The 23594-nt window shown below is 38.4% G+C and overlaps 2 protein-coding genes across 2 annotated transcripts in view; one reads left to right on the forward strand and one right to left on the reverse strand.

Moving 5' to 3' along the window:
* The window catches only part of LOC118266055 (sorting nexin-2), a 482399-nt gene that overhangs the window by 43914 nt on the left and 414891 nt on the right, over positions 1–23594 (forward strand). The gene's annotated exons all lie outside the window — the stretch shown is intronic.
* LOC118266214 (adenylate cyclase type 10) lies at positions 249–23443 on the reverse strand. The gene is made up of 35 exons (XM_050694995.1): positions 23244–23443; positions 22707–22899; positions 22175–22323; positions 21338–21613; positions 20824–21050; positions 20408–20474; positions 19808–19900; positions 18752–18971; positions 17855–18048; positions 17533–17606; positions 17015–17172; positions 16195–16551; positions 14969–15119; positions 14109–14247; positions 13708–13837; positions 13065–13269; positions 12551–12695; positions 12028–12168; positions 11414–11560; positions 10783–10886; positions 10270–10377; positions 9671–9799; positions 9461–9533; positions 8780–8923; positions 8147–8262; positions 7382–7554; positions 6694–6850; positions 5880–6014; positions 4920–5041; positions 4310–4509; positions 3646–3811; positions 3296–3443; positions 2851–2957; positions 2277–2415; positions 249–510 (listed from the first exon to the last, which is right to left on the reverse strand). The coding sequence occupies exons 1-35, from the start codon at positions 23269–23271 to the stop codon at positions 361–363; spliced, it is 5265 nt and encodes a 1754-aa protein (XP_050550952.1). The 5' UTR covers positions 23272–23443; the 3' UTR covers positions 249–360.

A 23594-nucleotide genomic window follows, 5' to 3' on the forward strand; every position in this document is an offset into this window, starting at 1 on the left:
TGTAAATTATGCCATTTGTAGGCCCATAAATGTGCTTGAAAGGTATGCTCACTCGGCAAATGTTGCAATAAACCGATATAGTCTCTATGTCGTGATTGTAAAGTCTATATTCGTGTGACTAGGTAATGGATAGTTCGTATCGCAATCTCGTCTACAACGATCCTTAGTGAAAATGGTAGCTATAAAATTTTATTATTCAATAAAATTATTTTGCCTATCAATTATGGATTTTCATTGAAACTCACCAATTATTTTCTAATATTCTTTATTTAAAAAAGTACCATAAACAATATGAACTTAAATAATCCTTCTTTAAAAATAAAGTGTTGCCATGAGAATAATTAAAAATTAAACAGGGGCTTATTTATCTAAATCAGTCGGTAAAGGTAGAGTGTATGGTATAATTGTATTATTTTGCGGATCGAAATCTCTGAAGTCCAGCAAATTGTTCGGTTCCACGTGTTCCGACCAGTAATCTATGTACTTGGGGTTCAGGGTGCCTTTCCAGTGCTGAAAAGAAATATGTAGTTTATAAAAAAATAAAGTATTATTAGTTTCTATATCTATAGGTACTGGTAGGAACTTATAGCAGCCAATCTTATACAAGCAGCTTAAGAATATTCAAGATAAATCTCATGACACAGGGTAGTCATAATGAGATTTGTAACGACTACCGCAGATTACTGTTCCAGAAAAATTGCGTCCTTCAAGCTTTTTGGCTTAAAGGACATACTTACCTAATTATTTTGCTGCTTTGAAAACTAAGAGAGCTCAAAAATAGAAAATGGGAAGGACTTCCTAATAGAAAAGTTACCCACCAAGAAAGATTTCCTTAGTTCGACGAACTTTATTTTCGGAAGTACCCTCATAAATTATTTCTTTCGTAAATTTTTTTTTCATACACAAATAGAATTCGCATTGCGTGAACAAACAAGCCGTAAAAGTTAGATAAGTACAGATTAGTTTACCACCTACACATAAGACTATTAACATGATTTAAGTAGTTAAGTACCTAGTTACTTGGATAAAGTAGGTAGCGGTATCTTTGAGTATAATTGCGACTGTGGGAGTCAGATTCCGTAGCTCAAACACTCGACCTTTGCAATGATCCAAATTGGATAAATTGTTCCAAGTCCAACCTAATTTGACGGAAATTCGCTACAAGAACGACCGTGGCGGTAATTTTTTGATCTGCTTAATATGTGATTCATCATCGTGTCACTGGCCTTTTCGTAATAAGGAACATACATTACGTACCTATGTTCACAAATCACACCGAGTTGTAGGTGCCTTTACCTGACACGTGATTCATAATTTTTGTACCATGTATGAATTCTCGCATTCGCAGCTTCCTTATCTAAACTGTGCGAGAGAACAACGTCACTCAACAACTCACTCTCATTCTCTTTCTTTTTCTCTTTCCCTCTCTTTTTCTCTTTCTCTCTCTCTCTCTTTCTTTCTCTCTCTCTTTCTTTCTTTCACTCTTTCTTTCTCTCTCTCTTTCTTTCTCTCTCTCTTTTTACTACATACTACTGCTATACCTACTTCTCGGGATTGTACATCCCACCTCATCCTCGATATTGACCATTTTGTCAACTCGAAGATGGTTTATTACCTCCATTAATCACGAGAAACAACTAATTTGCAGACATTTATCTGTGCCCTAGATTCCAAGACAATACCTAAGACACCTAAGTCTTAAAATAATAGTGATCAGGTTACCTACTTTATGTTCAAACAATGTCTACTTGTCTGGGTGCAATGACCTGCAAACATTCATGATAAAACCAAATGGGTACCTACCTACTTAGTTTAAATAAAGAATTCTTTTGACAGTTACTATCTGATAGGTTTGACAGTTACTACCTAATATTTTAAACATTTTATGGCTAAGCAGCATGCTAAGTAGTAAGTTTTCTATTTTAAAAAACGCTGCCTCACAGTGGGATCCGAAACAACAATTTGTGAATCGTCAAAGAGCTTGCTCCGGGCAGGAATCGAATCCGCTACACGTTGCATGGCAGCCAGTTGTCCAGCCACCGTGCTAACTGTGCATTAACTTACCTTATGCCTTACCTTAGCGAACAAACTTTAGCTTGTTCGCTTTTAAACCGCTTTATTTATATTTTGAGATCGTCAAATTACTAAGATAAATTATTAACATAAACCTCGTCAAAAACATTGTATCTCTACCCTTCGAAGTCAAAGTCTATCATATTAGCAAGCAATAGAAGAAGTTTCTACATATTATATGAAATTACTTATATGTAACTTACATTGCGTGTATGTTCCACCCAACAGATGAGGACAAGATTGGAGTATTGCTTGGAAAGGTCGTAAGCCTTATTCAGGTAATTGTACGCTCTGTGCTTCTTCCCCCTTATGTAGGCGTAGTATGCCGACATTAGGCAATATCTGGAACATTTTAGACTTACTCATTAGGTGCATCGTCTGTTGAGTCGTCGCGTTTGTTAAGCAATGGATCTCGAGTTAAATCCCTGGATTAGAAAAAAGCTTAAGAACCATTTTTTTATAATAACTATCGTGAGACATACTAAATTAACTACTGTAGCTGTGCGATGTCTACGCGTCTACGCACTCTGCTTATAATGAAGAGTCCCTCTGCGACTCGAAACTAGTAGAGCTTTTCTTCACTAATATACGTGACTAAACCGTGATTTTTAGTTGGGTTAAGTATACTTCTTGTATTTTTATAAGAAGTGCCTGTACCTCTGCTAATCCCTTAAATAAACACCTCATCCCTTAATAAACAGGTGTGATTTTAGAATTAAGAACTAACAATTAATTACACCTATACTGCCCAACCAGTAAAATATCTTGTCTACCTACCTTGTTCGATACATAGGAGATTTCGCACATGCTTTCTCCATGTCAAGAAACAAGGGCTTCAAGTATTTTTCCAACACTATAATCTTCTTTATGTTTCTGTAATCCATCTGACGAAAACAGCCGTATTTCATTATTTATCAATCAATATACACTATACATTCATCCGTATGTATAAAAGTCTGAGAGTGAACTAAGAGTTTTAATAAAACTCTTACTCTCTCTTACATTATTGAGCCTCTAGCCAAAAAGCCTCTTCTTGTTACAAAGCGATAAAGATAGTGATGAAAATCCCAAAAAAGAAACGGAAAATTAAAAATATGTCAAGGCAGTAATGCCGTGATCCAATTGTAGAATTCCCCAGGATACAGAGAGTTGCTCTAGATCCATCAATCCTCATTCATACCGTCATAGTTACGTCCATTTTCATTTGCCAGATAAAACTCACCTCTCTCACCAACGTAATAAGGAGCCCCTCAACCAATCTGATGAGTATCATCATGTTGAACTCATGTCTATTCAGCTTCATAGACAGTAGCTGCTTGATCTTCTCTTCCCATAGTATGGATCTCTCCCATGCACCTATTCTGATCGTTCTGAAAGCCAAATAAAAATAAAGAAACCTATTATATAGTTTTTGGTTGCTTTCACCCTAGGACTTCCATTCTGATAAATGATTCTTTACTTGTCTTGGTGCTGAGATTCAGTATAGTTTCAGCACATCTCAATATGGTCAACATTTTTGTTTTTATAAATATGAGCTCTAGTCAATCATACAGAAAGTTAATTTTCGCTTACACCAGCCACATGCATACAAAGAAGTTCCAAGCGGCTTCTGGAGTCTTCGATCTCAGTAAAGCATCTCCTTTCTTCATGTAGAACTTCTCACAAGTGCCGTACGACTCCACACAGTAACCGGTATCGAGGAGGATCACTATTGCATAGTAATAGTACCAGGTTTCAGCTGGAAGAAGGAAGATTTGAGAAAGAGCTTCCTAGGATTTATTGGAGTCACCAGTTGGTGCCGACGTAAGATCTTGTAAGTTCAACCGAAGCTGATGCCAAGATTTTATTCTTCTAACAACTGGCCGGCTAAAAAAATTCTTCTTAAACAAAAGAAAATAATAATAGGTATCTTTCTTTGACTGTCTCGCTGACCGAGTGGTCTCAAGTGCGACTACTGGACAAGGGGTCTCTGGTTCGATTCCCGGGTCGGGCAAAGTATTACTGGATTGTTTTCGCTTTTTCGAAAAAAATCTCAGTAATAGTACGGAGTCTGGAATTGTACCCAGTCTATGGCCATAGGCTCACCCCCTATTAAATGGGACTTATAACAGGAATGGGAAACACTTTTCACAATGGTGTACATTGTATAGCGGCATTACGTGCCGTAATGTGGACCTCTGCGAACCCCTTCGGCGATAAAAGGCGTGACTTTACAGGTATCTTTCTCCATACGTACAGCATAAATCATAGTGATCAGTCAAATAGAAGAACTCCCTCATGATAGACACCATATCGTTTATTTTCAAGTCGCTCAGCAACAACTTCAGCATGCACAACACCAGAGACTCTCGCGTGTTCATCTCAGTCCGAGTGGTTAGCATGTGCATCACTGACAAACCGAATTCCAAGCTTTCTATCTTTTTGCCGTGGTCCACACTGCAGTAGAAAGTGAAGAGTGAAATCTTATCTGAGATGCTTAGAAATTACCAACGGTGGTTCAAATCTTTTAGAAAACAGTATATTCCTTTTTAAAAGGCTGAAAAGGCACTTGCCTCACCTCTTTGTTATAGGTGTCTGTAAATGGTACTGATTGCTTACTTTCAGATTAGCTTCGTTCAGGTTCAGCAGGACCCTTGTTTATCCCATAAAAAAACTTTAGTACCTACCTATTTACTGATCAGTTCTTTCTGTCACTCCTTTCTGAGAACGGTTGTTTCAATCGGTTTTCAGTACCTATCTACTTAAAACGTATCGTGTATTTTTACAGCAAAGCAAACCATTTCTGAATCTTAATTATAAATGCAGAGAATAGTAATTTTTTAAAAGGGTATGTTAGTTGTACTAACTAGAAGAGGAATATGCTCGTGTATAAATAAGAGACGGCTGGTACTTCAGTCACATCCAACTGTCCACGTTTACGACGACATATCTCCATTGCTCGGTTCTCCAGCTTTTCGCACATTGAGAACTATTCCAATAAAAAAGCATTATTGAATAAGGATCACGAAATTATCGGTCCAAACTTATTCAGTAACTTGGAATTTTGACTTAAGGTAAGCATCCACAGACTCGCATCGCACACATCGGACATTTATACCAGACAAACTAAAGTCCGTTGCGTACGATGCATTCGATGCGGGCCTGTGGATGCTTACCTTTATTACAAGTTTCTACTAATAACGTCAACCGATGTAAAAACTGCATCGTGAAAGTAGATTGTCAACTTTTTGAATCATCGTTTTTAGCTGTACAAATAAAAACTCATATTCATAAATATTCCTTGAAGCATTACTCGGAATTCTGCTGTTCTCGAATCAATACTTTATGCAAACTTCCATTCGATCGCGATGTGACAAACGACTGTGACATTATTTGTATCAAACACGCTATGCCAAGTCCACGCTATAATTTTGTAAAGAGTACTTTAAGAAACAAAATAAACAATTCCGTTTACCGTAAGCCACAGTCATATCTCTTAAGCAAACGTATTTATCATACCTACTTACTGAATAAATTTACAATCTACCAGCTTTCTGAACGTACATCAATATTGGTTTTCTCAATATTGTTATCAGCTAACTCTTCTATAGGGAAATCGGCTGGTTTGTGTGGTAATGTGGTTAGTGTGGTTTAAAGGTCCAATCCTCTCGCCCTCTAAAGAATGGCACCTTACTTGCATCTCCCCTTGTGTTACCTTTATGAGCGGCTCCAATTGCTTACCATCAGGTGATCTGTCATGCCGTTTGTTCCTTTATCCGATAAAAAATATGATCTATCTACTACTTCCTTTCTTCGAAAGAACCCACCTGTTGCCTTTGTCCATAATCTCCAATCATGTTCGCATAACTAACACAAAGCAGTCGAAAGTTGGAGTTTGTACGTAAAGCGTAGTGCAGGCACCATTTAGCTGCCAATGTCGCATTCGCCGGCTCCTTGGCTTCCTAATGAATAACCGTTATTAAGTATGAAGTATTGTTTTTAATACAAACGTCATAAGGTTACTTTTTTCCATATCTTCTTGTAGCATATTCAAAACAGTGACTATAGATCATAGATGCTATAAAGTGGTCTAAAATTAGAAAAACATCATCAAAAACCCGTGACGGTCCTCTGATGGAGTTTGGTCTAATATAATAGTGTTTGCAATTATCTCCGTAGGCGACAAAATCCGAAGCTGCACACTGCCTAGCGGGTTTACCGGAGCTCTAGCTCGAAAAGCAGGAGTAGGACCAGGGTGATTTTTAAACAGTAAGAGTCTGACACTCGTTCTCGCCTTGCCAAAGTTGGTGAAGTAATTGGATGATTTTCCCCCCTCAAATTAAAAAAGACGACGAGTTGGAGATACCTGTTTAAAAGGATGAGGCTTGTCAGAGAACACTGCTGCCTCATCTTTTTCAAAACTGCTAGGCTATTCTGTAACTTTAATTGTCATGTCATTGGTTGTGAGAATAATCTCGACTAATGACAGGCGGTAATGCGATCGAACTCTCTTCAAAAGTTGAAATTGTTAATTACAGAATAGCCTAGTTATAGTCCATTGTTAATCGGCTCTCTCTCTTACGATATCCGCGGGAATAGTTTGAGGTGACAAATGTATTCCGTAGTTAGACAATGTCTTACCGTAAATAGCCTGTAAAGTCTGTACAGAGTAAAAGCGATATCTTCATAGAAGCTGCCCATAATGCCGCTTTCTCTCTCGATGTAGAAGTTCGGAGCGATATAAAGTGCCATCACTTGGTGGAAGGACGCTCCCATGTTGCCCAGTCTTCTCATGTGTCTGCAAGGAGTTTCTAATTTATACTTTAAACTTTTATGTGTAAGAATTAAAATTGCATTTTTTGTTTAGGAAGTAACATTGCAACTTGTAGGATGTAGCCGTACTCAGTTCATAAAAACTCGTCTTTTTATCCTGACTTGTGGTTGTTCGCTACTGTAGGTACATTAATACAGCGTTTCCTAACTGGTAGTTCGCGGATCCGTAGGGATCCGCAAATATATGTATAGGGATCCGCGGTGTCATCTCTAGACCATACATAAATAGATAATTAAATGCAGTGCATTTAATGAGCTATTATTATTTAGAGCCGCAAATCCCAAAATCACCAAAGTTTTTATTGCCATGAATTTTATTGAGGGAGTCCGTGAAAACTCTGCTTGGTTTCCTAAGGGTCCGTCGACAGAATGCTGGGAAATGCTGCATTAATACATTTACATACTGTACGATGATTGGACTAAGCAAACAGCATCCTAAGAAATAGGTTTTGTTATTTCTACTTCATCGAATAAATGTACAACATTTGTCACTTACTTGGAAGTTGGAAAAGGATGTCTATACAATTTCATGGCATGCAGCAACTGCTTCCTCGCCTCACTATGGTCTCCAGATTCCAGCATACATATTCCACGCAGAGAAAATATATTAGCCATGCAAAAATCTCTGACCCATTTCTTATTCAAATTCTGTGGGTAAAAGTCTTCTGTCTAGAAGGTACCAAAAATATCCATTCTCAATTAAAAGTTATGCAAAAATGCTTATCTACCATCGCTTGAGTTCAGTGTTTCCCAACCGGTCGTCCGCACGAGTAAAATATATAAAAAAAACCACACACACAACACCGTTATTCAATAAATACTTTTGACTTTTCTCGCCCTGGGCGAGACGACAGGGAGTGTCAGACTCTTACTGACTAAAAACCACTCCGTTCCTACTCCTGCTTTTCGAACCGGAGCCCCGGTAAACCCGATAGATAGTCCGCAGCTCCAGATCAGGCATCAGCCTACTGGGCCCCATATGATTCAATAAATACTACGGATAAAGTTAGAATAAAACTTATATCAAAGGAGACAACTGATTTCAATAATCCAAAAGTTACTTTTAATTAATTTTTGAGAAGAAATCCCGTGAGGAAAGGGAGGGAGGAAATCTCATGGCAAAAAATAAAAGTAATAATAGTCAAGCCAAACAAGAATGGTATAAAAATGGTCTTTGACCATGAAAAAATTGCGAACCCCTGTTTTACTTCTTGTTAAACATAATTACGTTTTCTTCCTTTAAAATGAAGAATTAGTTTACCTCGATAAAACTTTCGACTTCAAATAGCAAACGAACCGCTTGTGGTATGTTAGTGTTTATATTTATGCACAAATCCGCATACTCCAAGTACGCTTCGTACAGTTTCTGAAATTCACCTGCGGAAACATTAATTTTAAGAATTTAATCGGTCACTTATATTGGGCTTAACAGTAAAGAACGAAGACTTATGTATACAGTGTGATATCAGACTGCGAAAAAATATTAAATAAACCGAAATAATACAGTAAAGAAATATTTACATTATAGACTCTTCTCAGAAGAAATTAGGATAGAAAATATTTAATTATTTGAGTTACATCTTGGTCATATTTTTATAGTAAATCACGTGAAAATCACCATGCATTACTAACAGTAATCCATAGTAAATGGCACGATAATTACCATTCTGAGTAATCCACAGTAAATGACACGATAATCACCATTCTTAGTAATTCATAGTAAATGACATGATAATCATTATACTTAGTAATCCATAGTAAATAACACGATAATCACCATTCTTAGTAATCCATAGTAAATGACACGATAATCACCATTCTTAGTAATCCGTAGTAAAGAAGATTAATTTCCCTTATTTATATTTTATTTCTTATGGTGTGTGAACGAACTTACCAGCTCCTCGGCAGTGGTCTAAAATTTGACTGTAAACGCATAGTAGGATGGAAAGACATTCGCAGTTCTCTATCTCCATAGAAGAAAACGAACGAACGCGCTTGTTCGATAACATCTGGTTTGACGGTCGCCTGGACTGACTTTCTGAAGAGATTACAAAATAATGTTTATATGTATTTATCAAAGTAAATCGGAAATGCTTTAATGCAATGAATCAGCATCAAATAGAAATCCAAAGTCTATATTACTTGAAAAATTTTAATGTTACTACACTTGGGAGCAAAGAAACGGAAACATCAGCGTTTTTTTCCTTTTTAATTTCTTGATAAATATTTTCTGATTACAGTATTTTATTAGCTGGTAACGTATGTTGTTTACGTGGAGGACTAAGGGGGAGGCTTTTGTTCAGCAGCGAACGTCTCTCGGCTGATGATGATGTATGTTGTATGAAAAGCAATTTGATGACCTTTATTAAAATGAGAGATTTTTGTTGTAAAACAAATATTTTTCTTTTAAGAGTCATGGAGAGTTCTTTAAAATTAAAAAAAAAGCTAGCGGCTATTGGCGCTACCTATATATTTGTGTATTTTAAAGGTCAATTATTAATTTATTAGAGTTTGATAATATTTTACGACAAATAACGGTATATTCAAAGAAAGTAAGTAAAATATAAGTAGGTACCCAATACACGGCTCATCCAATTGCCTTCGGTTTCCCAAAGCTCAAAATTAGAGAGATCGGCGGGCATGTTAACCTTTAAAATGAAACGAAAGGTGAGGAGGATAGACCTACATTTTCTCGGAAATTTTTTAAAATTACATTACGGGATTAATTTTGAAAATTACATTTTTACAACTCATAGCTACCAAGAAGGAGATTTGTAATGGTTACCGGATAGTCCATGCTAGTGTCATTGAAGTAAAAGTTAGTTTTTTCTTCTCCGGGGATCTTGGCTTCTGCACTTAGAGCACTGATTTGGAGACGCGTTCGTTTCAGTTCTTCTGTTTCTTGTATTAATCCCTGGAAGAGAATCCTTAGCTATTATTATTTAATCGGCATTCCTACGACTTTATAAGTACTTAGTTTAATTGATCATCCCTATTCATTTTTTATTAAGAACACTTTTACTGTTGGGAACAATTTAACACGTTAAACGCCACGTGGGCCTAGTGGTCTAGCCTTAAACAGGGGGCCTACTCCGGTTCTCGAATCCGAAGTTTCGTTTAATCTTCGACCGTAGGTTTTATTGATTTACTAATAGAATTACTTGAAATAATGTTTTATTTTTAATTTCATATCAAAACCTATTTATTTGTCTTCATTTCATTTGTTCATTTTTGTTCACAAAAATTCGCAATAAATATTGACAACGAAAAACGAAGTTTCGTCCGAAACTTCGTTTTAAAAAAACAACCATCCGAACACCGCACGTCAAATCAGTAAATTAAATGCTCAAGTCTTAAATAAAAACTTGTCAATATGTTACATACATCATCGCACCGTAGGCCGAGGAGTTTGGCGAAACAACCAGCTCCACAGCTGGTGCATCTCCTTGTATATCTCTCCAAGTAGAGTAGGGCGCGGGCATGCATTTCATGCTATTGCAAAAATAAAGCATACTTAAGTATTTGGGTGCTTTTCCACCAGAGATGTGCTATGCAGCTATGCTACGAAGATCTAATAGCTAAGCTGTGAAACCATTGCCATTAGGTTATGTAGCTATGCGAAAAAGATGCGCAGCTCAAGTATGCGTTGTATCGATAGTATGGTAGCCATCTACAGCACGCATTCATATCTTTCCATATAAAAAACATAGCGGAGTCAGTTTCCACTAGTGTTAAGCTATATTTACCAATGAATATGACTTGTAGAATCCAAACACATCCACAGCAACGTAGCATAGCACATTTCTGGTGGAAAAGCACCCTTAGCCTGTTTCCACATTAGAAGACAAGGAATTTTGCATGTAGGTTTAAGTGGATGAAGGGAGCAGACGTACAGACCTTTTGTGTCTCAGTCAACATTTCGTAAGTAGTGGTCCTGAACAAGGAGTGGCGGAACTTCATGTAGCCGCAGAACGCGTACATCGGTAGATCACGGCAGTGTGCTATAAGTTACATAACAAACAATGTTGATTAGGATTAAATACAAATTACTAAAAATAAGTACAAATTACGACTGCGCACGGAGCAACTCTTTGTGTGATCCACAAATTGTTGTTTCTGGTCTGGGGGTTATATCTATGTGAACTTGTGTTTGTAAACGCAGCCACGACGACATACGGAAAAAATCCTAGTCTGGGGCAACGTTTTTTTTAAAACAAAACATGTAAGACCAAATGACAAATAGAAGACCCGAAGACTGTTACGTAGATCTGTGCAACTCATCTTCTCTTTATGATCACAAAACCCTGGTGTGCATATTATACATAGATACCTATTAAATAATAGGTAGGCAATGTAAATAAATACATACATGCACGTCTCAGTTTTAATCTCGATAAAAAAATAAAAGGTGAGAAACGAGTAGAGTGGAGCACAAACACAAATGTATGGGTATATTGTAGTTTTGCTTCAGATTTCTGAATATTTTTTTTTCATCTCATGTAGTCATGTGTCATCAATGTATACTTACGAGGCTGCCGGGTCCCCAAACAGGCGCAGTATGGGGGCTTAGGGTCAGGGACCGCTGGCGCTGGGTGCACCAGGACCAAGGAAGTATCGTGAGTGAAGTCCCCTCCCTCACACTCCAGCACACGAATTATAAATAACTTCGCTATTGCTGTAGAAGAAATGGGAGTCATGGGAGGTAAGTCAAATTTAAGATGTCAAGAGATTTTGAGCTTTAAAGAGGACAAAATAGCTGTGACTTATTAATCGGTGTCATACTTATTTAGTAAACTGTAGAGAGTGGCAGTCGTTTCCGTATAAAACAAACATATTTTGGGAGAGCCATACTTCGGCACGAATCAGTCGGCTCAACCGGAGTGATACCACGGCCTCACAGAAAACCGACGTGAAACCACGCTTGCGTTGTGTGAATGGGGTTACCGAAGGCCCAATTACTCCTCCTCAATCTTCCCAATCCCCAATTTACTAACAAGCCTTAAATTTTCTAAAAAGGGTGGCAACGCACTTGTAACGCCTCTGGTGATTCAGGTGGCCATGGGCGGCGGCGATTGCTCACCATCAGATGATCCGTCTGCTCGTTTACCGGCTTATATCATAAAAAAAGAAAAAATAATTCACCTTGCGCTACTTTTCTTGGAGAATCACATTGTAGAAGATTCAAAAGCATTCTTCTGGAGAAGACGTCTCCGAGCACAGATCCACATTTTAACAGCATCTTCTCAAACGGAGTCAAGGAATCGTAGGTTTTCAATATTATTGCTAGAATAGGCAAAATGTTAATTATTCTGTTCTCTGATTTCGTAGGTATCTACCTAACGTTTTCAACCTTCTTTTATATCTTTTAACTTATAAAATAAAAATCACGATTTACTCACGTAAATTAATGGAGAAAAGCTCTACTTAGTCTCTAGTCACAGGGGACTCTTCAGCATGAGCAAATGCGGCGACGTCGCGCTGCCTACTCATTTTTTTAAGTTAATTTAGTAAGTATGTCTCACGATAGTTATTATAAAAATGTCTTTTAACTTGTATTAAGGGTAAGGGTTGCTATTCACGAGATCATCGTATAAAACAAAACTGTTATGAGATGGAGAGAAATGATAAATGACAGTTGGACATTTTATTAAATACATCTTATTACCATCCATTGCCATATCGACCTTCATATCCTCGAAGGTATAGGAGTCAGCGAGCACTGCCACTTGTACCGTGCGGTCACCGTCCTGGTCGCTAAGTTGGTTATCCGTCTTACTCACCATACTGACGCTCATCAAACTGTAAATACTCTGAAAGATAATTAAATTCATTCACTTTGTATAAACTGCCTTTACAAAAAATGTGGGAGAGACCGGAGTAATACCACGGCCTCACAGAAAACCAACTTGGAACAATGCTTGCGTTGTGTTTCGTTGTGTAAGTGAGGTTACCGGAGCAAAGGCCCAATTACCCCCTTTCTAATCCTCTAGTCCCCAACAAACCTTTAAATTCTAGCCCCGAAAAGGCTGGCAAAGCACTTGAAACGCTTCTGGTGTTGCGGATGTCCATAGGCGGCGAAGATTGCTTTCCATCAGGTGATCCGTCAGCTCGTTAACCGGCTTATATCATAAAAAAATAACCGTTAATCTACTTTCTGAAGTGGAAATCTTTATAAGGACCTGAAAGCTATGTCTTCTTGCCATTTCCTCTTCTTCCACGTCAACGACCTTCTGTAATAGGGACAAAGCAGGCATCACAAGCCCTGGCTTCTTTTGAACATCATGACGAGTCATCGTGACTATAGCCAGAGCTCCTCTTTGTACTAAAGCTATCAAGAAGTTTTGTATCCAACCAGGAGACCCACCGCTGGCACTTTCGATGACCCTGGAAACAACAATAAGTGAATACAAAGTTTTGCCATGAAGAAGAAAACCTAGTCTGCGAAAAACGTCAAAAGTTACGTGGGAAAAGGAGTTACGGTTGACATAAGGTCTCTTATGACAACCGCAACGTACTTAGAGATAACACATTTAGCAAAGACTAGGCAGCAGTGCTTTCTGATAAACCTGAATCTTTTAAACTGCAATCTCCAACCTGCCTGCAAAGCATTGAAATTATGGAAAACCCTCTTATATAGAGGAGGCCCATAGCTCACGATTCTTCGAGCTCTAGTTGCGTACCTAGTAAGTCAGTCAGTGCGTACGGTGCATACAGTAGCATGTAGCGAAGATCCGGAGCTGCGGACTGTCTAGCAGGTGACCGGGGCTCCGACTCAAAAAGCAGGAGCTCAAAAAAGCATGTGGTGAAAAGTAATGTATTTACTTTTCTAAATCAGCAGGTATGGCTTGTACATCTAGTAGCTGGCATGCAAGTGCAGCGTGGTACGTGCGATCGATGCCTGCCAGGGGAACCTTCCTTATCATATTGTTTTCGTAGCATGACTTTGCAAAATCTGAAAGACAGAATGATTCAGATACTTTTATTGGTATCAAATGACATGCGACAGATAAGAGAAGTTAAATCGGAAAATGAGATAATTAAGTAAGACTAGCAAACTCGGCGAATTCTGTTTCCTGCTTTTCTCTTGAATTTTTCCTGAATTATCTTGACGGAGCCCGAGACCTTTCCAACGAATGCAGAACCGTGCAAATCGGTTCGTGTGTTCTGGAGTTATAGCGTCAGGAAGGAAAACCCGACTTATTTTTATATAATAGATGACCCACCTGACATAGTCTCGACATCAGCGATGGAGAATACAAAGAACAGGATCTTAATTTCCAACAGCATCAGTATCAAGCGCCAAGACTCATCGTCTATGTATTGTGCTTCTTCGACAGCTACCACGCACATTTGGATCAGGACCTTGGAGGTACATTTTGTTTTTATTGTTTTACTACACACTAGGATTTTCTCCTGTCTCGTGGGATGGGTGCGTTTACCAACATACAAGTTCACATACACATGACACTCAGACCCGAAAGAACTATTTGTGGATCCCACAAAGAGTTGCTCCGTGCGGGATTCGAACGCGCTACACATTGCTCGGCAGCCGGTTGCCCAGCCACCGCACCAACCGTGCAGTCAGAATCATGGTTATTTACACGAATTCCTACCAAGGTTTAAACATCTCAAACTCAAAGGAATCACCTGGGCGATGTTCATAAAATAAGTAGGTAAGAAGCAAGAACTTGAATTGTAACTGCTATAACCAATTTCGCTTTTATGTAAGTTTAAAAGAAATATGTAATAGTCGCAGTAGGACTCATTACGGACTACAATCGTGTCTTTAATGGGATAAAAAGCGTAACATAATGTATAATTGCTTTGCTGTAATAACTGTAATGTTATACTATTTTACTTTAAATAAATCAATAAATAATGTCCGAAGTTTCGCTAGCGTGTTCATAACTATAATTAATTATACACGTAAACCTTGCTCAGGAATCACACTATGGATTGGAGAAAATCGTAGAAAAATCTATCCCGTAGTTTTTAAGTTTATCGCATTCAAACTGGCAGACAGACAGACAGACACGAAAGGGGACTTTTTTATAATATGTAAAGATTTTGTAAGGGATCCTACCTTTCTGCAAATATCCTGAACGATGATCTTTACAGAAAACTCGGACAGGATGTCACCATAGTATCTAAAGTTGTCTGGCAATGGAAACTGGCATTGGAAGATCGTGTTGATACCGTAAACTTGGAGAGGAGTCGTGTGCTCCATTAAGATACTGGAAATTATAGAAATAGGTGAAGAAATAGCAGTTTGATAATCTTCTGGAATAGGGTAGATGACTATTTTTTATTTTAATGTCCGTCTTGTAGATTATTTTAAAATATTAGACACGTATTTTTTATTTTCTTACGGAAACAAATACTTTCGAAGATATATCGATTTGAAATATCGCGTGACGTCACTTTAGAGTACGTTTTATACTCTATAGTGACGTAGTTAGCTCCCACTACTAAACTTTGATTCGTGTTATCTAAGTATTGTTTTCTTATATGACAAAATAAAAAAATACGTGTCTAATATTTTTTCATTACCTAACTGACGGACTAATTAGATTTTTAATTTTCATACCCCGTCATCATCCCTATTGTGATTAATTTAGCTAAATTTTGTTTTTAATTGCAGATTAATAAATAAAGTAGTAATAAAATTAATTATTATATTATCGGCTTCCTCACGTAACTGTTTGACGAGGAACTCGACTAGTTTCAAGCCACGCTAGAGGCTCATATTCATGAATGCTATAGTTAGGTCATTACAAACGTGCGAACTATTATAAGTCGTTTTTAATCAAGTCCCTCGCTCACACTGATGCGAATTGTGTGACATTATCACATTTCCTTTGACGTGACAGCCCGCACGTTTATAATGGCCCAGCTATAATCTGTTATCGTATCTATAGGTAGTTTCGAGTTGTATCTTATCCATGAAAGGTATGTAAAAATGTGAAAAGTAAAATTTCTTTCCAAGTCTGATATATCAAACGCGATTTCTTAAACTAGAGATAAAATATTATCTCGAGTACTAAAAATAGGTACACTTCTGAGAAAACCAGACTATCCATTTTCTCAAACTGAACTACGTACCTATTTACTTCAGTAAATAATGCTAGTCTTCTAAAAGGTATTTTTTCTGCTACTCAAACTGGTTATGTTCTAGGACTTGCAACAGCAATACTCTGGTAAACTTGAACCTAATCGATCAAACTACGATCTCTACTCGGTCTACTACTCGCTAGTCCTCAAAATCCAACTAAACTAAAGATAAATATTGCTTTCTTAATTAACACTTACGTCTGTCTAATTCTGTTCTCTTTATTTTCTTGCGAATTTCTGCGGCCTCCCCTTCCCCTCCTAAAGTGCTTCCCCATGAAAGTTCGGAACAAATGGTATGGCGCATTGTCACCGCTACGTAGAACTATTTTTTGTTTACTTATAAAGTCTGGTGTTACGAATAGGCATTCGTCTATCATACGCGTCTTCCCGATTTGCGATTCTCCTGTGAAGGCTATACCGTATACATGGTCACGGTATCTTGTGAAGCTCCTGTTCTGCTGTTCCATAGCATTCTGGAGGGTGCTCTTGAAGACCCGCATTTCATCGTTGCGTCCTAAGATTGGGTGACGACTGCAAGGTGGACGTTCTGGCCATCTGTTATCGGGGGATAAATATTTAAAGCTTTACTTTGACGCTGATCATAGGTAAGATCAGGCAAAATCATTAAAAGAAATATAACACGTGTTACAGGTGGTATTTTTTTATTATTAGCATTTCGGCTACCGGATCAGTGAAGTCCTTCTCTCCTTCCTTGCCTACTTGAAGTCACTAGTTATTTACTAAAGACTTGGTCACAAAATACGTATGAAATAATTTGGGTTGTGTTTGTGTAGGATCAAAGAAGAAGTGAGTTCATCCGTGATCACGGTGTTTGCAACAGTGCCGAAACATCAGACATCGACATAAATAAACATGGTAAATATCCCGTCTTAAGTTCTAATGATAGGATCCAAGAATGTGGTTATCCCATACTCACCGCTACCAAAAACCTACTTATTGCTTTTTCCTTAAGAGTGATGAATGTATACAATCTCATTACAAGTAGCATAGAACTAACCCAGCATAATTAAATTCATACACGGGTCCCGGTTTGGCAATGCCCTTCAAAGGTTTCGACTCGAGTTGCTTGAAGTACTCCTGCTCGATCTTACTCCTCAGGAAGGTCTCCTTGTCACACGTCACTTTATCTTGGTAGGACATCATTAGTCTTGCCGCCTGAAATCGCCATATTTCTTTTATTTCACTTATAGCACAGAATAAAATGGTTATAGTACGTTATAATTTACGTTCGGAGCTGCGGACAACGTAAAAGGTTACCGGAGCTCCGGCTCATAGCAGGAGAAGGAACGGGGTGGTTTTTAGTCAGTAAAAGTCTGACACTCCCTCCCGCCTCACCCAAGACATAGCAAGCCATTGGATGATTATCCCTTCAAAAAAAAAAGTTATAATTTAAGGGTGTCCATGGGCGGCGTTGATTGCTTACCATCAGGTGACCAGTCTGCTCGTTTGCCTCCTATCCCATAAAAAATTATCTCTTAAAAGTTACCATAACTTTCTACATAGGAAACTCCTTACCTTGTTGACTGCAGGACCGATGACAGTATATTCTCTTCGTAAAATATGGCCAACCACACCACAATACGTTGTGCCTGTTCAAAAAAAGAATGCATCGTTTTTATAAACAGCAGCATCTTCATTGGGGCTTCGGAGCTAGTATATTTATTAGAAAAGCCGGTACCTACTTGTAGGTGCTGGCTAGTGGTGGTTTTCCCAATCGTTTTTCTCATCATTTAAAGACCTCTTTAAGCAGTTTATACACTTCAAATTCAAGCTGGCAAAACATAATATGTAGGACCTTATTTCTACATACATTTACCATAATTATACCAGATCTTACCAGAAGTAATCCCAATCGACACATTGATCACATTCGGATCAACAATCTGGTTTTTGATCTGGTAGGCGCACAGTAATGCGTGCTGCGCCTCGTCTTCGTGGCTGAGTCCTCTCAACCCGAAGACTATGAGGATCATCATATCCTTGTCAAACATGGACACCTTGTTCACCAATCCACCGGATTCAGACGTCAGGCTAGAGAAGAGGTGAAATTAAAGAGCCAGTTGCTTACAATAATGCAGTAACTAAAACTCAGTTACGTACGTTTATCAATATTTGCTGAAATGCCCTAGGCCTTTATGTGATAAGCCCGCCACAACCTCCCAAACCGCTGCCACTCCTGTAAGCCAGGATCTACAGTCCGGCGCATCCCAGGGAAATAAATGACTGTGTGGATCCCGCAACGAAATAAATCAAAAGATATTATTGGAGGAGAATAAAAGATGCCACAAATGTAGACCATTCCAGCTACGTTACAATTTGATCATTTTAATGTGAGTGGTGTTTGCGTCAAAAAAGAGTGCATTTCTGTCGGCAACGCATTTGTAATTTCTCTGGTGTTACGGGTGTGTATGAGCGGTCCTAATGCAAATTGATTACCAGCAGGCGATCTGTCTGCTCGGGTGAGGTAACACATAAAAATAAATGTTAAATTGTAGATTAAGTATAACACAAAATGGTTCATTCAACTTAATTTTTTTACGATATTTGATGGGTCGACGTTTTGCCGCTATCACGCCTGATGGTAACTGGTAAGTAACGATGGGACCACGTCTGCCCATGCACTCTTTACTCGGGCTTTGAAGATACCCAGATATTCCCAATTTTAGCTAACCTAGTTACGACTGAGAGAGCAAAAACCTAATAACTACGAATTTGGTATAATATTCCACTGTACCTCGACACTCGTTTATAGACGGTATCAACGAGTTCGATGAGTACATCAGGAGTGACAGTCCTCGTGATAATATTGAGGAAGACGACGATGACGCGACGGACTTCGGTGAGGAATTCCATTGGTTCGTCATTCTCCACCGCGCGCAGAACTGGTATCGCCATGAACCGGCGAAGGTCAGGGTACCATGAAGTTCTTACTGCTGCGATTACAGCTGGCCGAACTATAAATATCGAAGGTACATCATATCCTTTATTGCCCGAAGAAGTAGAGAGGTTGATATGCAGGGGCGTGGTTAACGCTGTATCTGCCGTATCAATTATACGGGGCGTAAGCCCCCTACGTGCGTAAGCCAAAAATGAAAACTTCCCTATTTTTTATTTCATATCAGAAATTACATAAGTCATCTGACAGATAGGCCAGGAAAAGTCATAGGATGATTTTCCCCCTTCAAAAGAAAAAAAGGGGCACCCAAACAAATTTTTATCCCCGCCAAGGCAGACTACGCCACTGGTGACATGTCAAATGTAACAGATACTTCTCTAGTTTAGGGATCCCACAAAAGAGAAATGAGTCTATAGAGGGTTCATGATTATTTTTGATCATAGCTTGATTGCCTCGTTGGTCGAGTACCTATACCTACTCTCAAGCTGGCTGCCTAACAAGGTCAGCACGTCTACTGAGCAATTAGCCTCGGATTCAATTCCAGAATCGAGCAGACTAGGTAATTGTTTATTTTTAAAGACTTGCACTTTAGAATTGCAACTGATATGGCAAAAGGTTGATCTACTATAATAACTAGAGAAAAGTGAACGGTTAACTGGATCCTAAAATTAAAGCCGCAATGTTACTTTATATACATACATACATAACCTCACGCCTGTCTCCCATGTTGGTAGGCAGAGACAATCGCACGCCAAAATTGCTACGAATCTTACACACCTCTTTCGCTTCATCAACGGTCATCAATATTTTCATGCATGCTCTTCGGTTTTTGGCAGCACTTTTAATTTTTGAAATGTTACTTTACTACTTTAGAAATTAGGTATGGAATCTTACGAGAAAACTCCTTGTACATGATGAGAGCCGTCGAGTCGATAGAGTCTGTCGAATACGTAGACTCACGATGTTGTTTTGCAAACGTTTCGGAGACTGGAAAGGTTATTGAAAATAGTCATAACTAAGTAATAATTTAAAGGTTTCCATATCGTCTAGCTCCTACTAGCGCTAACTTATTCTTATAAGTTGGACTGCATGTTAGAAAATAGAGAGGTGTGTGGTTTGTAACGTCACGCGCTCCTTGTAAAGTTTCACGCATTATGTTAAGGGAAATCCAGTTGTGACATCACCTCTTTGTATTTGCTTCATGGTATAAACTCATGTCTTTGTCCCATATAGTAAACAGAAACTACATAGTTCTTAGGTTAGTACTCAATACAAGGATAAACAGAAATTAAGTACTTACCTACTTATTAAGAATTCTCTTTTAAAGTATCAGGGTATGATATTCCCTAAGGTCTAAAAAGGCAGAATTCTTTTATTAACTAGATGATCATGCCTGATGGACTACTGCTCAACAGTCATACCTACGATGAGAATTTTTAACCTTTAGAGTGTCCTACCTAAATACAAATAGGTAGAAGAAGTAAGTACACTCACATTTTCGTTCTCCTAAATTTTCTTGCAATTTTTCCACTCTCTTCCAAGAGGCACCAACTCCTAAAACCTAGCGAGAGGAAGGAAGAATAATTTAACAGCTAAGGAAGATTAAATTAATGTGAGACAAAAGACACTACCGAGAAAGAGATATCCACTGGATCTAATATTCCGCTAGGGCAAGTATTAAGCCTTACGTTGCCAACAAAAAACTGTTAAAGGCTATTCCTCCATTAGTGTCGGACAATGTTGTCTGACATGGCGTCTAATGTGTTAAAAGTATTTTCGACAATCGCACCTACATTATGCAATTCTGCCTACCTATTGTTGCAAAAAGGTATGGTGTTATGTTATTAGGAACAAACTTAATCTACACCTATATTAACAGTGGTCTAAGCCATATCTTCTATAAACCAAACCTTAGTATGCCTTCCGTCTCCACACGGCTGTGTCCAGTACTCAGCTTCGTTAACATAGGTCCAAGCGCTGGCAGCAGTGAGCACATCTCCTGACTTCGACATGTACTGCGCCATCTTAACGTCCCACACGGGCTGGCCGATGATCACGAATGATGAACTCGATTGAGTCAAGTTCTCGTCTCCAATGATCGAGAAATGCGAGAGACCAGCTGAGATTGCCACTTTCACTGGGAGAAAAACAGTGACATGTTTTTAGAGGATGTTTGGTAAAGATGGAAGGTGAATAGGTAAGAATCTACCTTCAGTGTGACTTCGAAATGAATGCTGGTAGGAAAACTAACAGCGTGTTACCATTAGAAATCTGTCCTCAGTGTCCTCCTATGCTATTCTGTAAGTTTCGGTCCGCCACTCCATTCGAAAGCGGCTTGAATGTTCATATAGCATTGCTGTAGTTAGGCAACTAAACTTTCAAACCAAATCAGTACTAATATATATGGTAACTTTAGCAACTAACCCTTTAAAACAACACCAACATCAGTAGTAAAATTCCCGTAATTCTTCTGTATAATGAGACCACAGTCGATGGCACTATGTACCACATCCTGCATGGACAATTTGGCAGTCTTCTTCCACATGGACAGGAACGCATCACCAGAAAACTTCAAGACGTCTCCATTGTGTGTCAGTATCTCCTGGACCATGGCTCCGATGTAAGAGTTCAGGACTTTCGTCAGCCGTGACGGCCCACCGCTTCCCGAGGTCGTGTATTTCTCGCAAAGGTCGGTAAAACCTTGAATAGATGTTACAAGATTACCTATGTTTATTAAAATTAGGTAGAGTTTCTTCAAGTCTTGGCAATTCTTTAATTCTTAGGTAATAACTACTTTAGCACCAGCTTATGAGGCTACATCTAGACATCTTGAACTTTCGATTTTGAAAACTGACAGAATAGTGTGGTTGGACACCTCTGCTTGCTTACGTACTGCAGCAAATTATTACAACGTTACTGAGTTATCACGCACCCACTAGGTACCCTAGATCAATGGAACACGCATGCGTGGAGCATGAGTAGATAAACTAACCTACTTAACGAGTTAGGCACCTAAATGTCACATTTCTGAGATCAGCTGCATGTGACATATTTCCTCTATCCATTCTTTAGTTTTTTTTAGTTTTATTTTTAGTTAATTTTAATCAATTAATTTAATAGAAAAAAAAACATTATGGTTATGGGAATTGTATTTTCCTCTTTCAAAATAAAAGTATATGAGAAGGTACCCACAACTATCTATACCTAGGTATCTTCAAAGTAAATCCTATTAGACCTGTATATCTCCGAGTAAATACGAACCAGAAACATCACAGAACATAAGAGCAGTCTCATAACTTCTGATCGAATAGTCGCAATGCTTGTAAATGATCTCGTCAGGCACCATGGAAGCTATGATGCCCATGCGAGCCGCCTCCGTCATTGAACTCATTGTCTCTTTACTGTCCAGCCTGGAAATCGTTTTTTTTTTTTATTTTGTCGGTACCTATAGCTATGTATGCCCTATTACCTATTAGTGGTGCAGATGTTGGTAGGTAGGTTCGCATCAATAGGTACCTACTCGTCTAATTCTGGGAGTAAAAACGTCAGATTTTTCGATCTCGAAATTCTTACGAGGATTGTTTGAATTTATAAAGCACTAAAGTCCGGGGATCGAACCCAGCACTGTGCACAGTACTTATACTACTTACCAACCTAGTTTGCTAAAATAAATAGGTAGGTAGGAAGGGCAGGTTCCTTCAAAGGTGATTGTTAAAACCTGAACATGGGTCTTCTAACTCTTAGGTCCACTTTTAGTTAAATCTAGCAATAAATTTAGACATATTGATCATACATAGCCTGTTTCTGCATGCTCTGCTTCCTTCGTCGTGCTCTCGGGGTCTCTATTTCAGCCGGCACGTCGTTCACAACTGAATGCCTATGGTGCACCCGTTTCATAGCCATCAGATACTCATCGTAATTTGTCTCACTCTGTCTGTCCTGAAGAGCCTTACGAGCATTCAACATAGACGACGAATAATCTAGACCTAAGTAGGCAAAAAAAGGTTCTAAAGTTATGTACCTACCTAAATGGACTATAATAACTTCCGCGTTGTTTTTTGGTGGTCGCAATTGTAACTGCTAGACAAAGAACTAGGTAGTCGTGTTTGTTCTATTTAATCGATTTTTGGAAATTGTCAGTAAGAAAAGACAAAGGAATAGATATTTTAGGTTCTTCCCTTATTTTAATGGGATTTATAACATAACTAATGAAAAGTAGGATTTGGTACACTTACGCATTCCCTTCGTCTGAATAAAAAGGAATGTCTGTACTAGTCTGTAGACTATAGGTAAATATTATTATATCAATGATGGTGTCTATCGTACGTACTTGTCCGTTTATCTTTTCCCTTATCCATGTTTGATGATAACGTAACAATATTTGCTCAAGAAACGTTTTTTCACAGAACTCAGAAGATCTGAAAGAACTGACATACCTAATCATGACACATGATTTTTTATTTACCGATATGTTGTCTCTGTTCGTAGTTCTATAGCTACCATTATTGCCTATAGACTAGGAACATTTTCTACTTCGTTGATTTGGTAATTGCAAGATTTGCAAGTAAAAATGAATAACATTCACAATCGACAAGCATCAAGCGTGTACCTTGATAGGTAACGTACCTAATAAGTATTATATACTTACCTGATTAATTTACCTAGTGTAGGTAAACCTAAC

The sequence above is a fragment of the Spodoptera frugiperda genome, chromosome 7 (assembly GCF_023101765.2).
Source record: "Spodoptera frugiperda isolate SF20-4 chromosome 7, AGI-APGP_CSIRO_Sfru_2.0, whole genome shotgun sequence".
NCBI lineage: Eukaryota > Metazoa > Arthropoda > Insecta > Lepidoptera > Noctuidae > Spodoptera > Spodoptera frugiperda.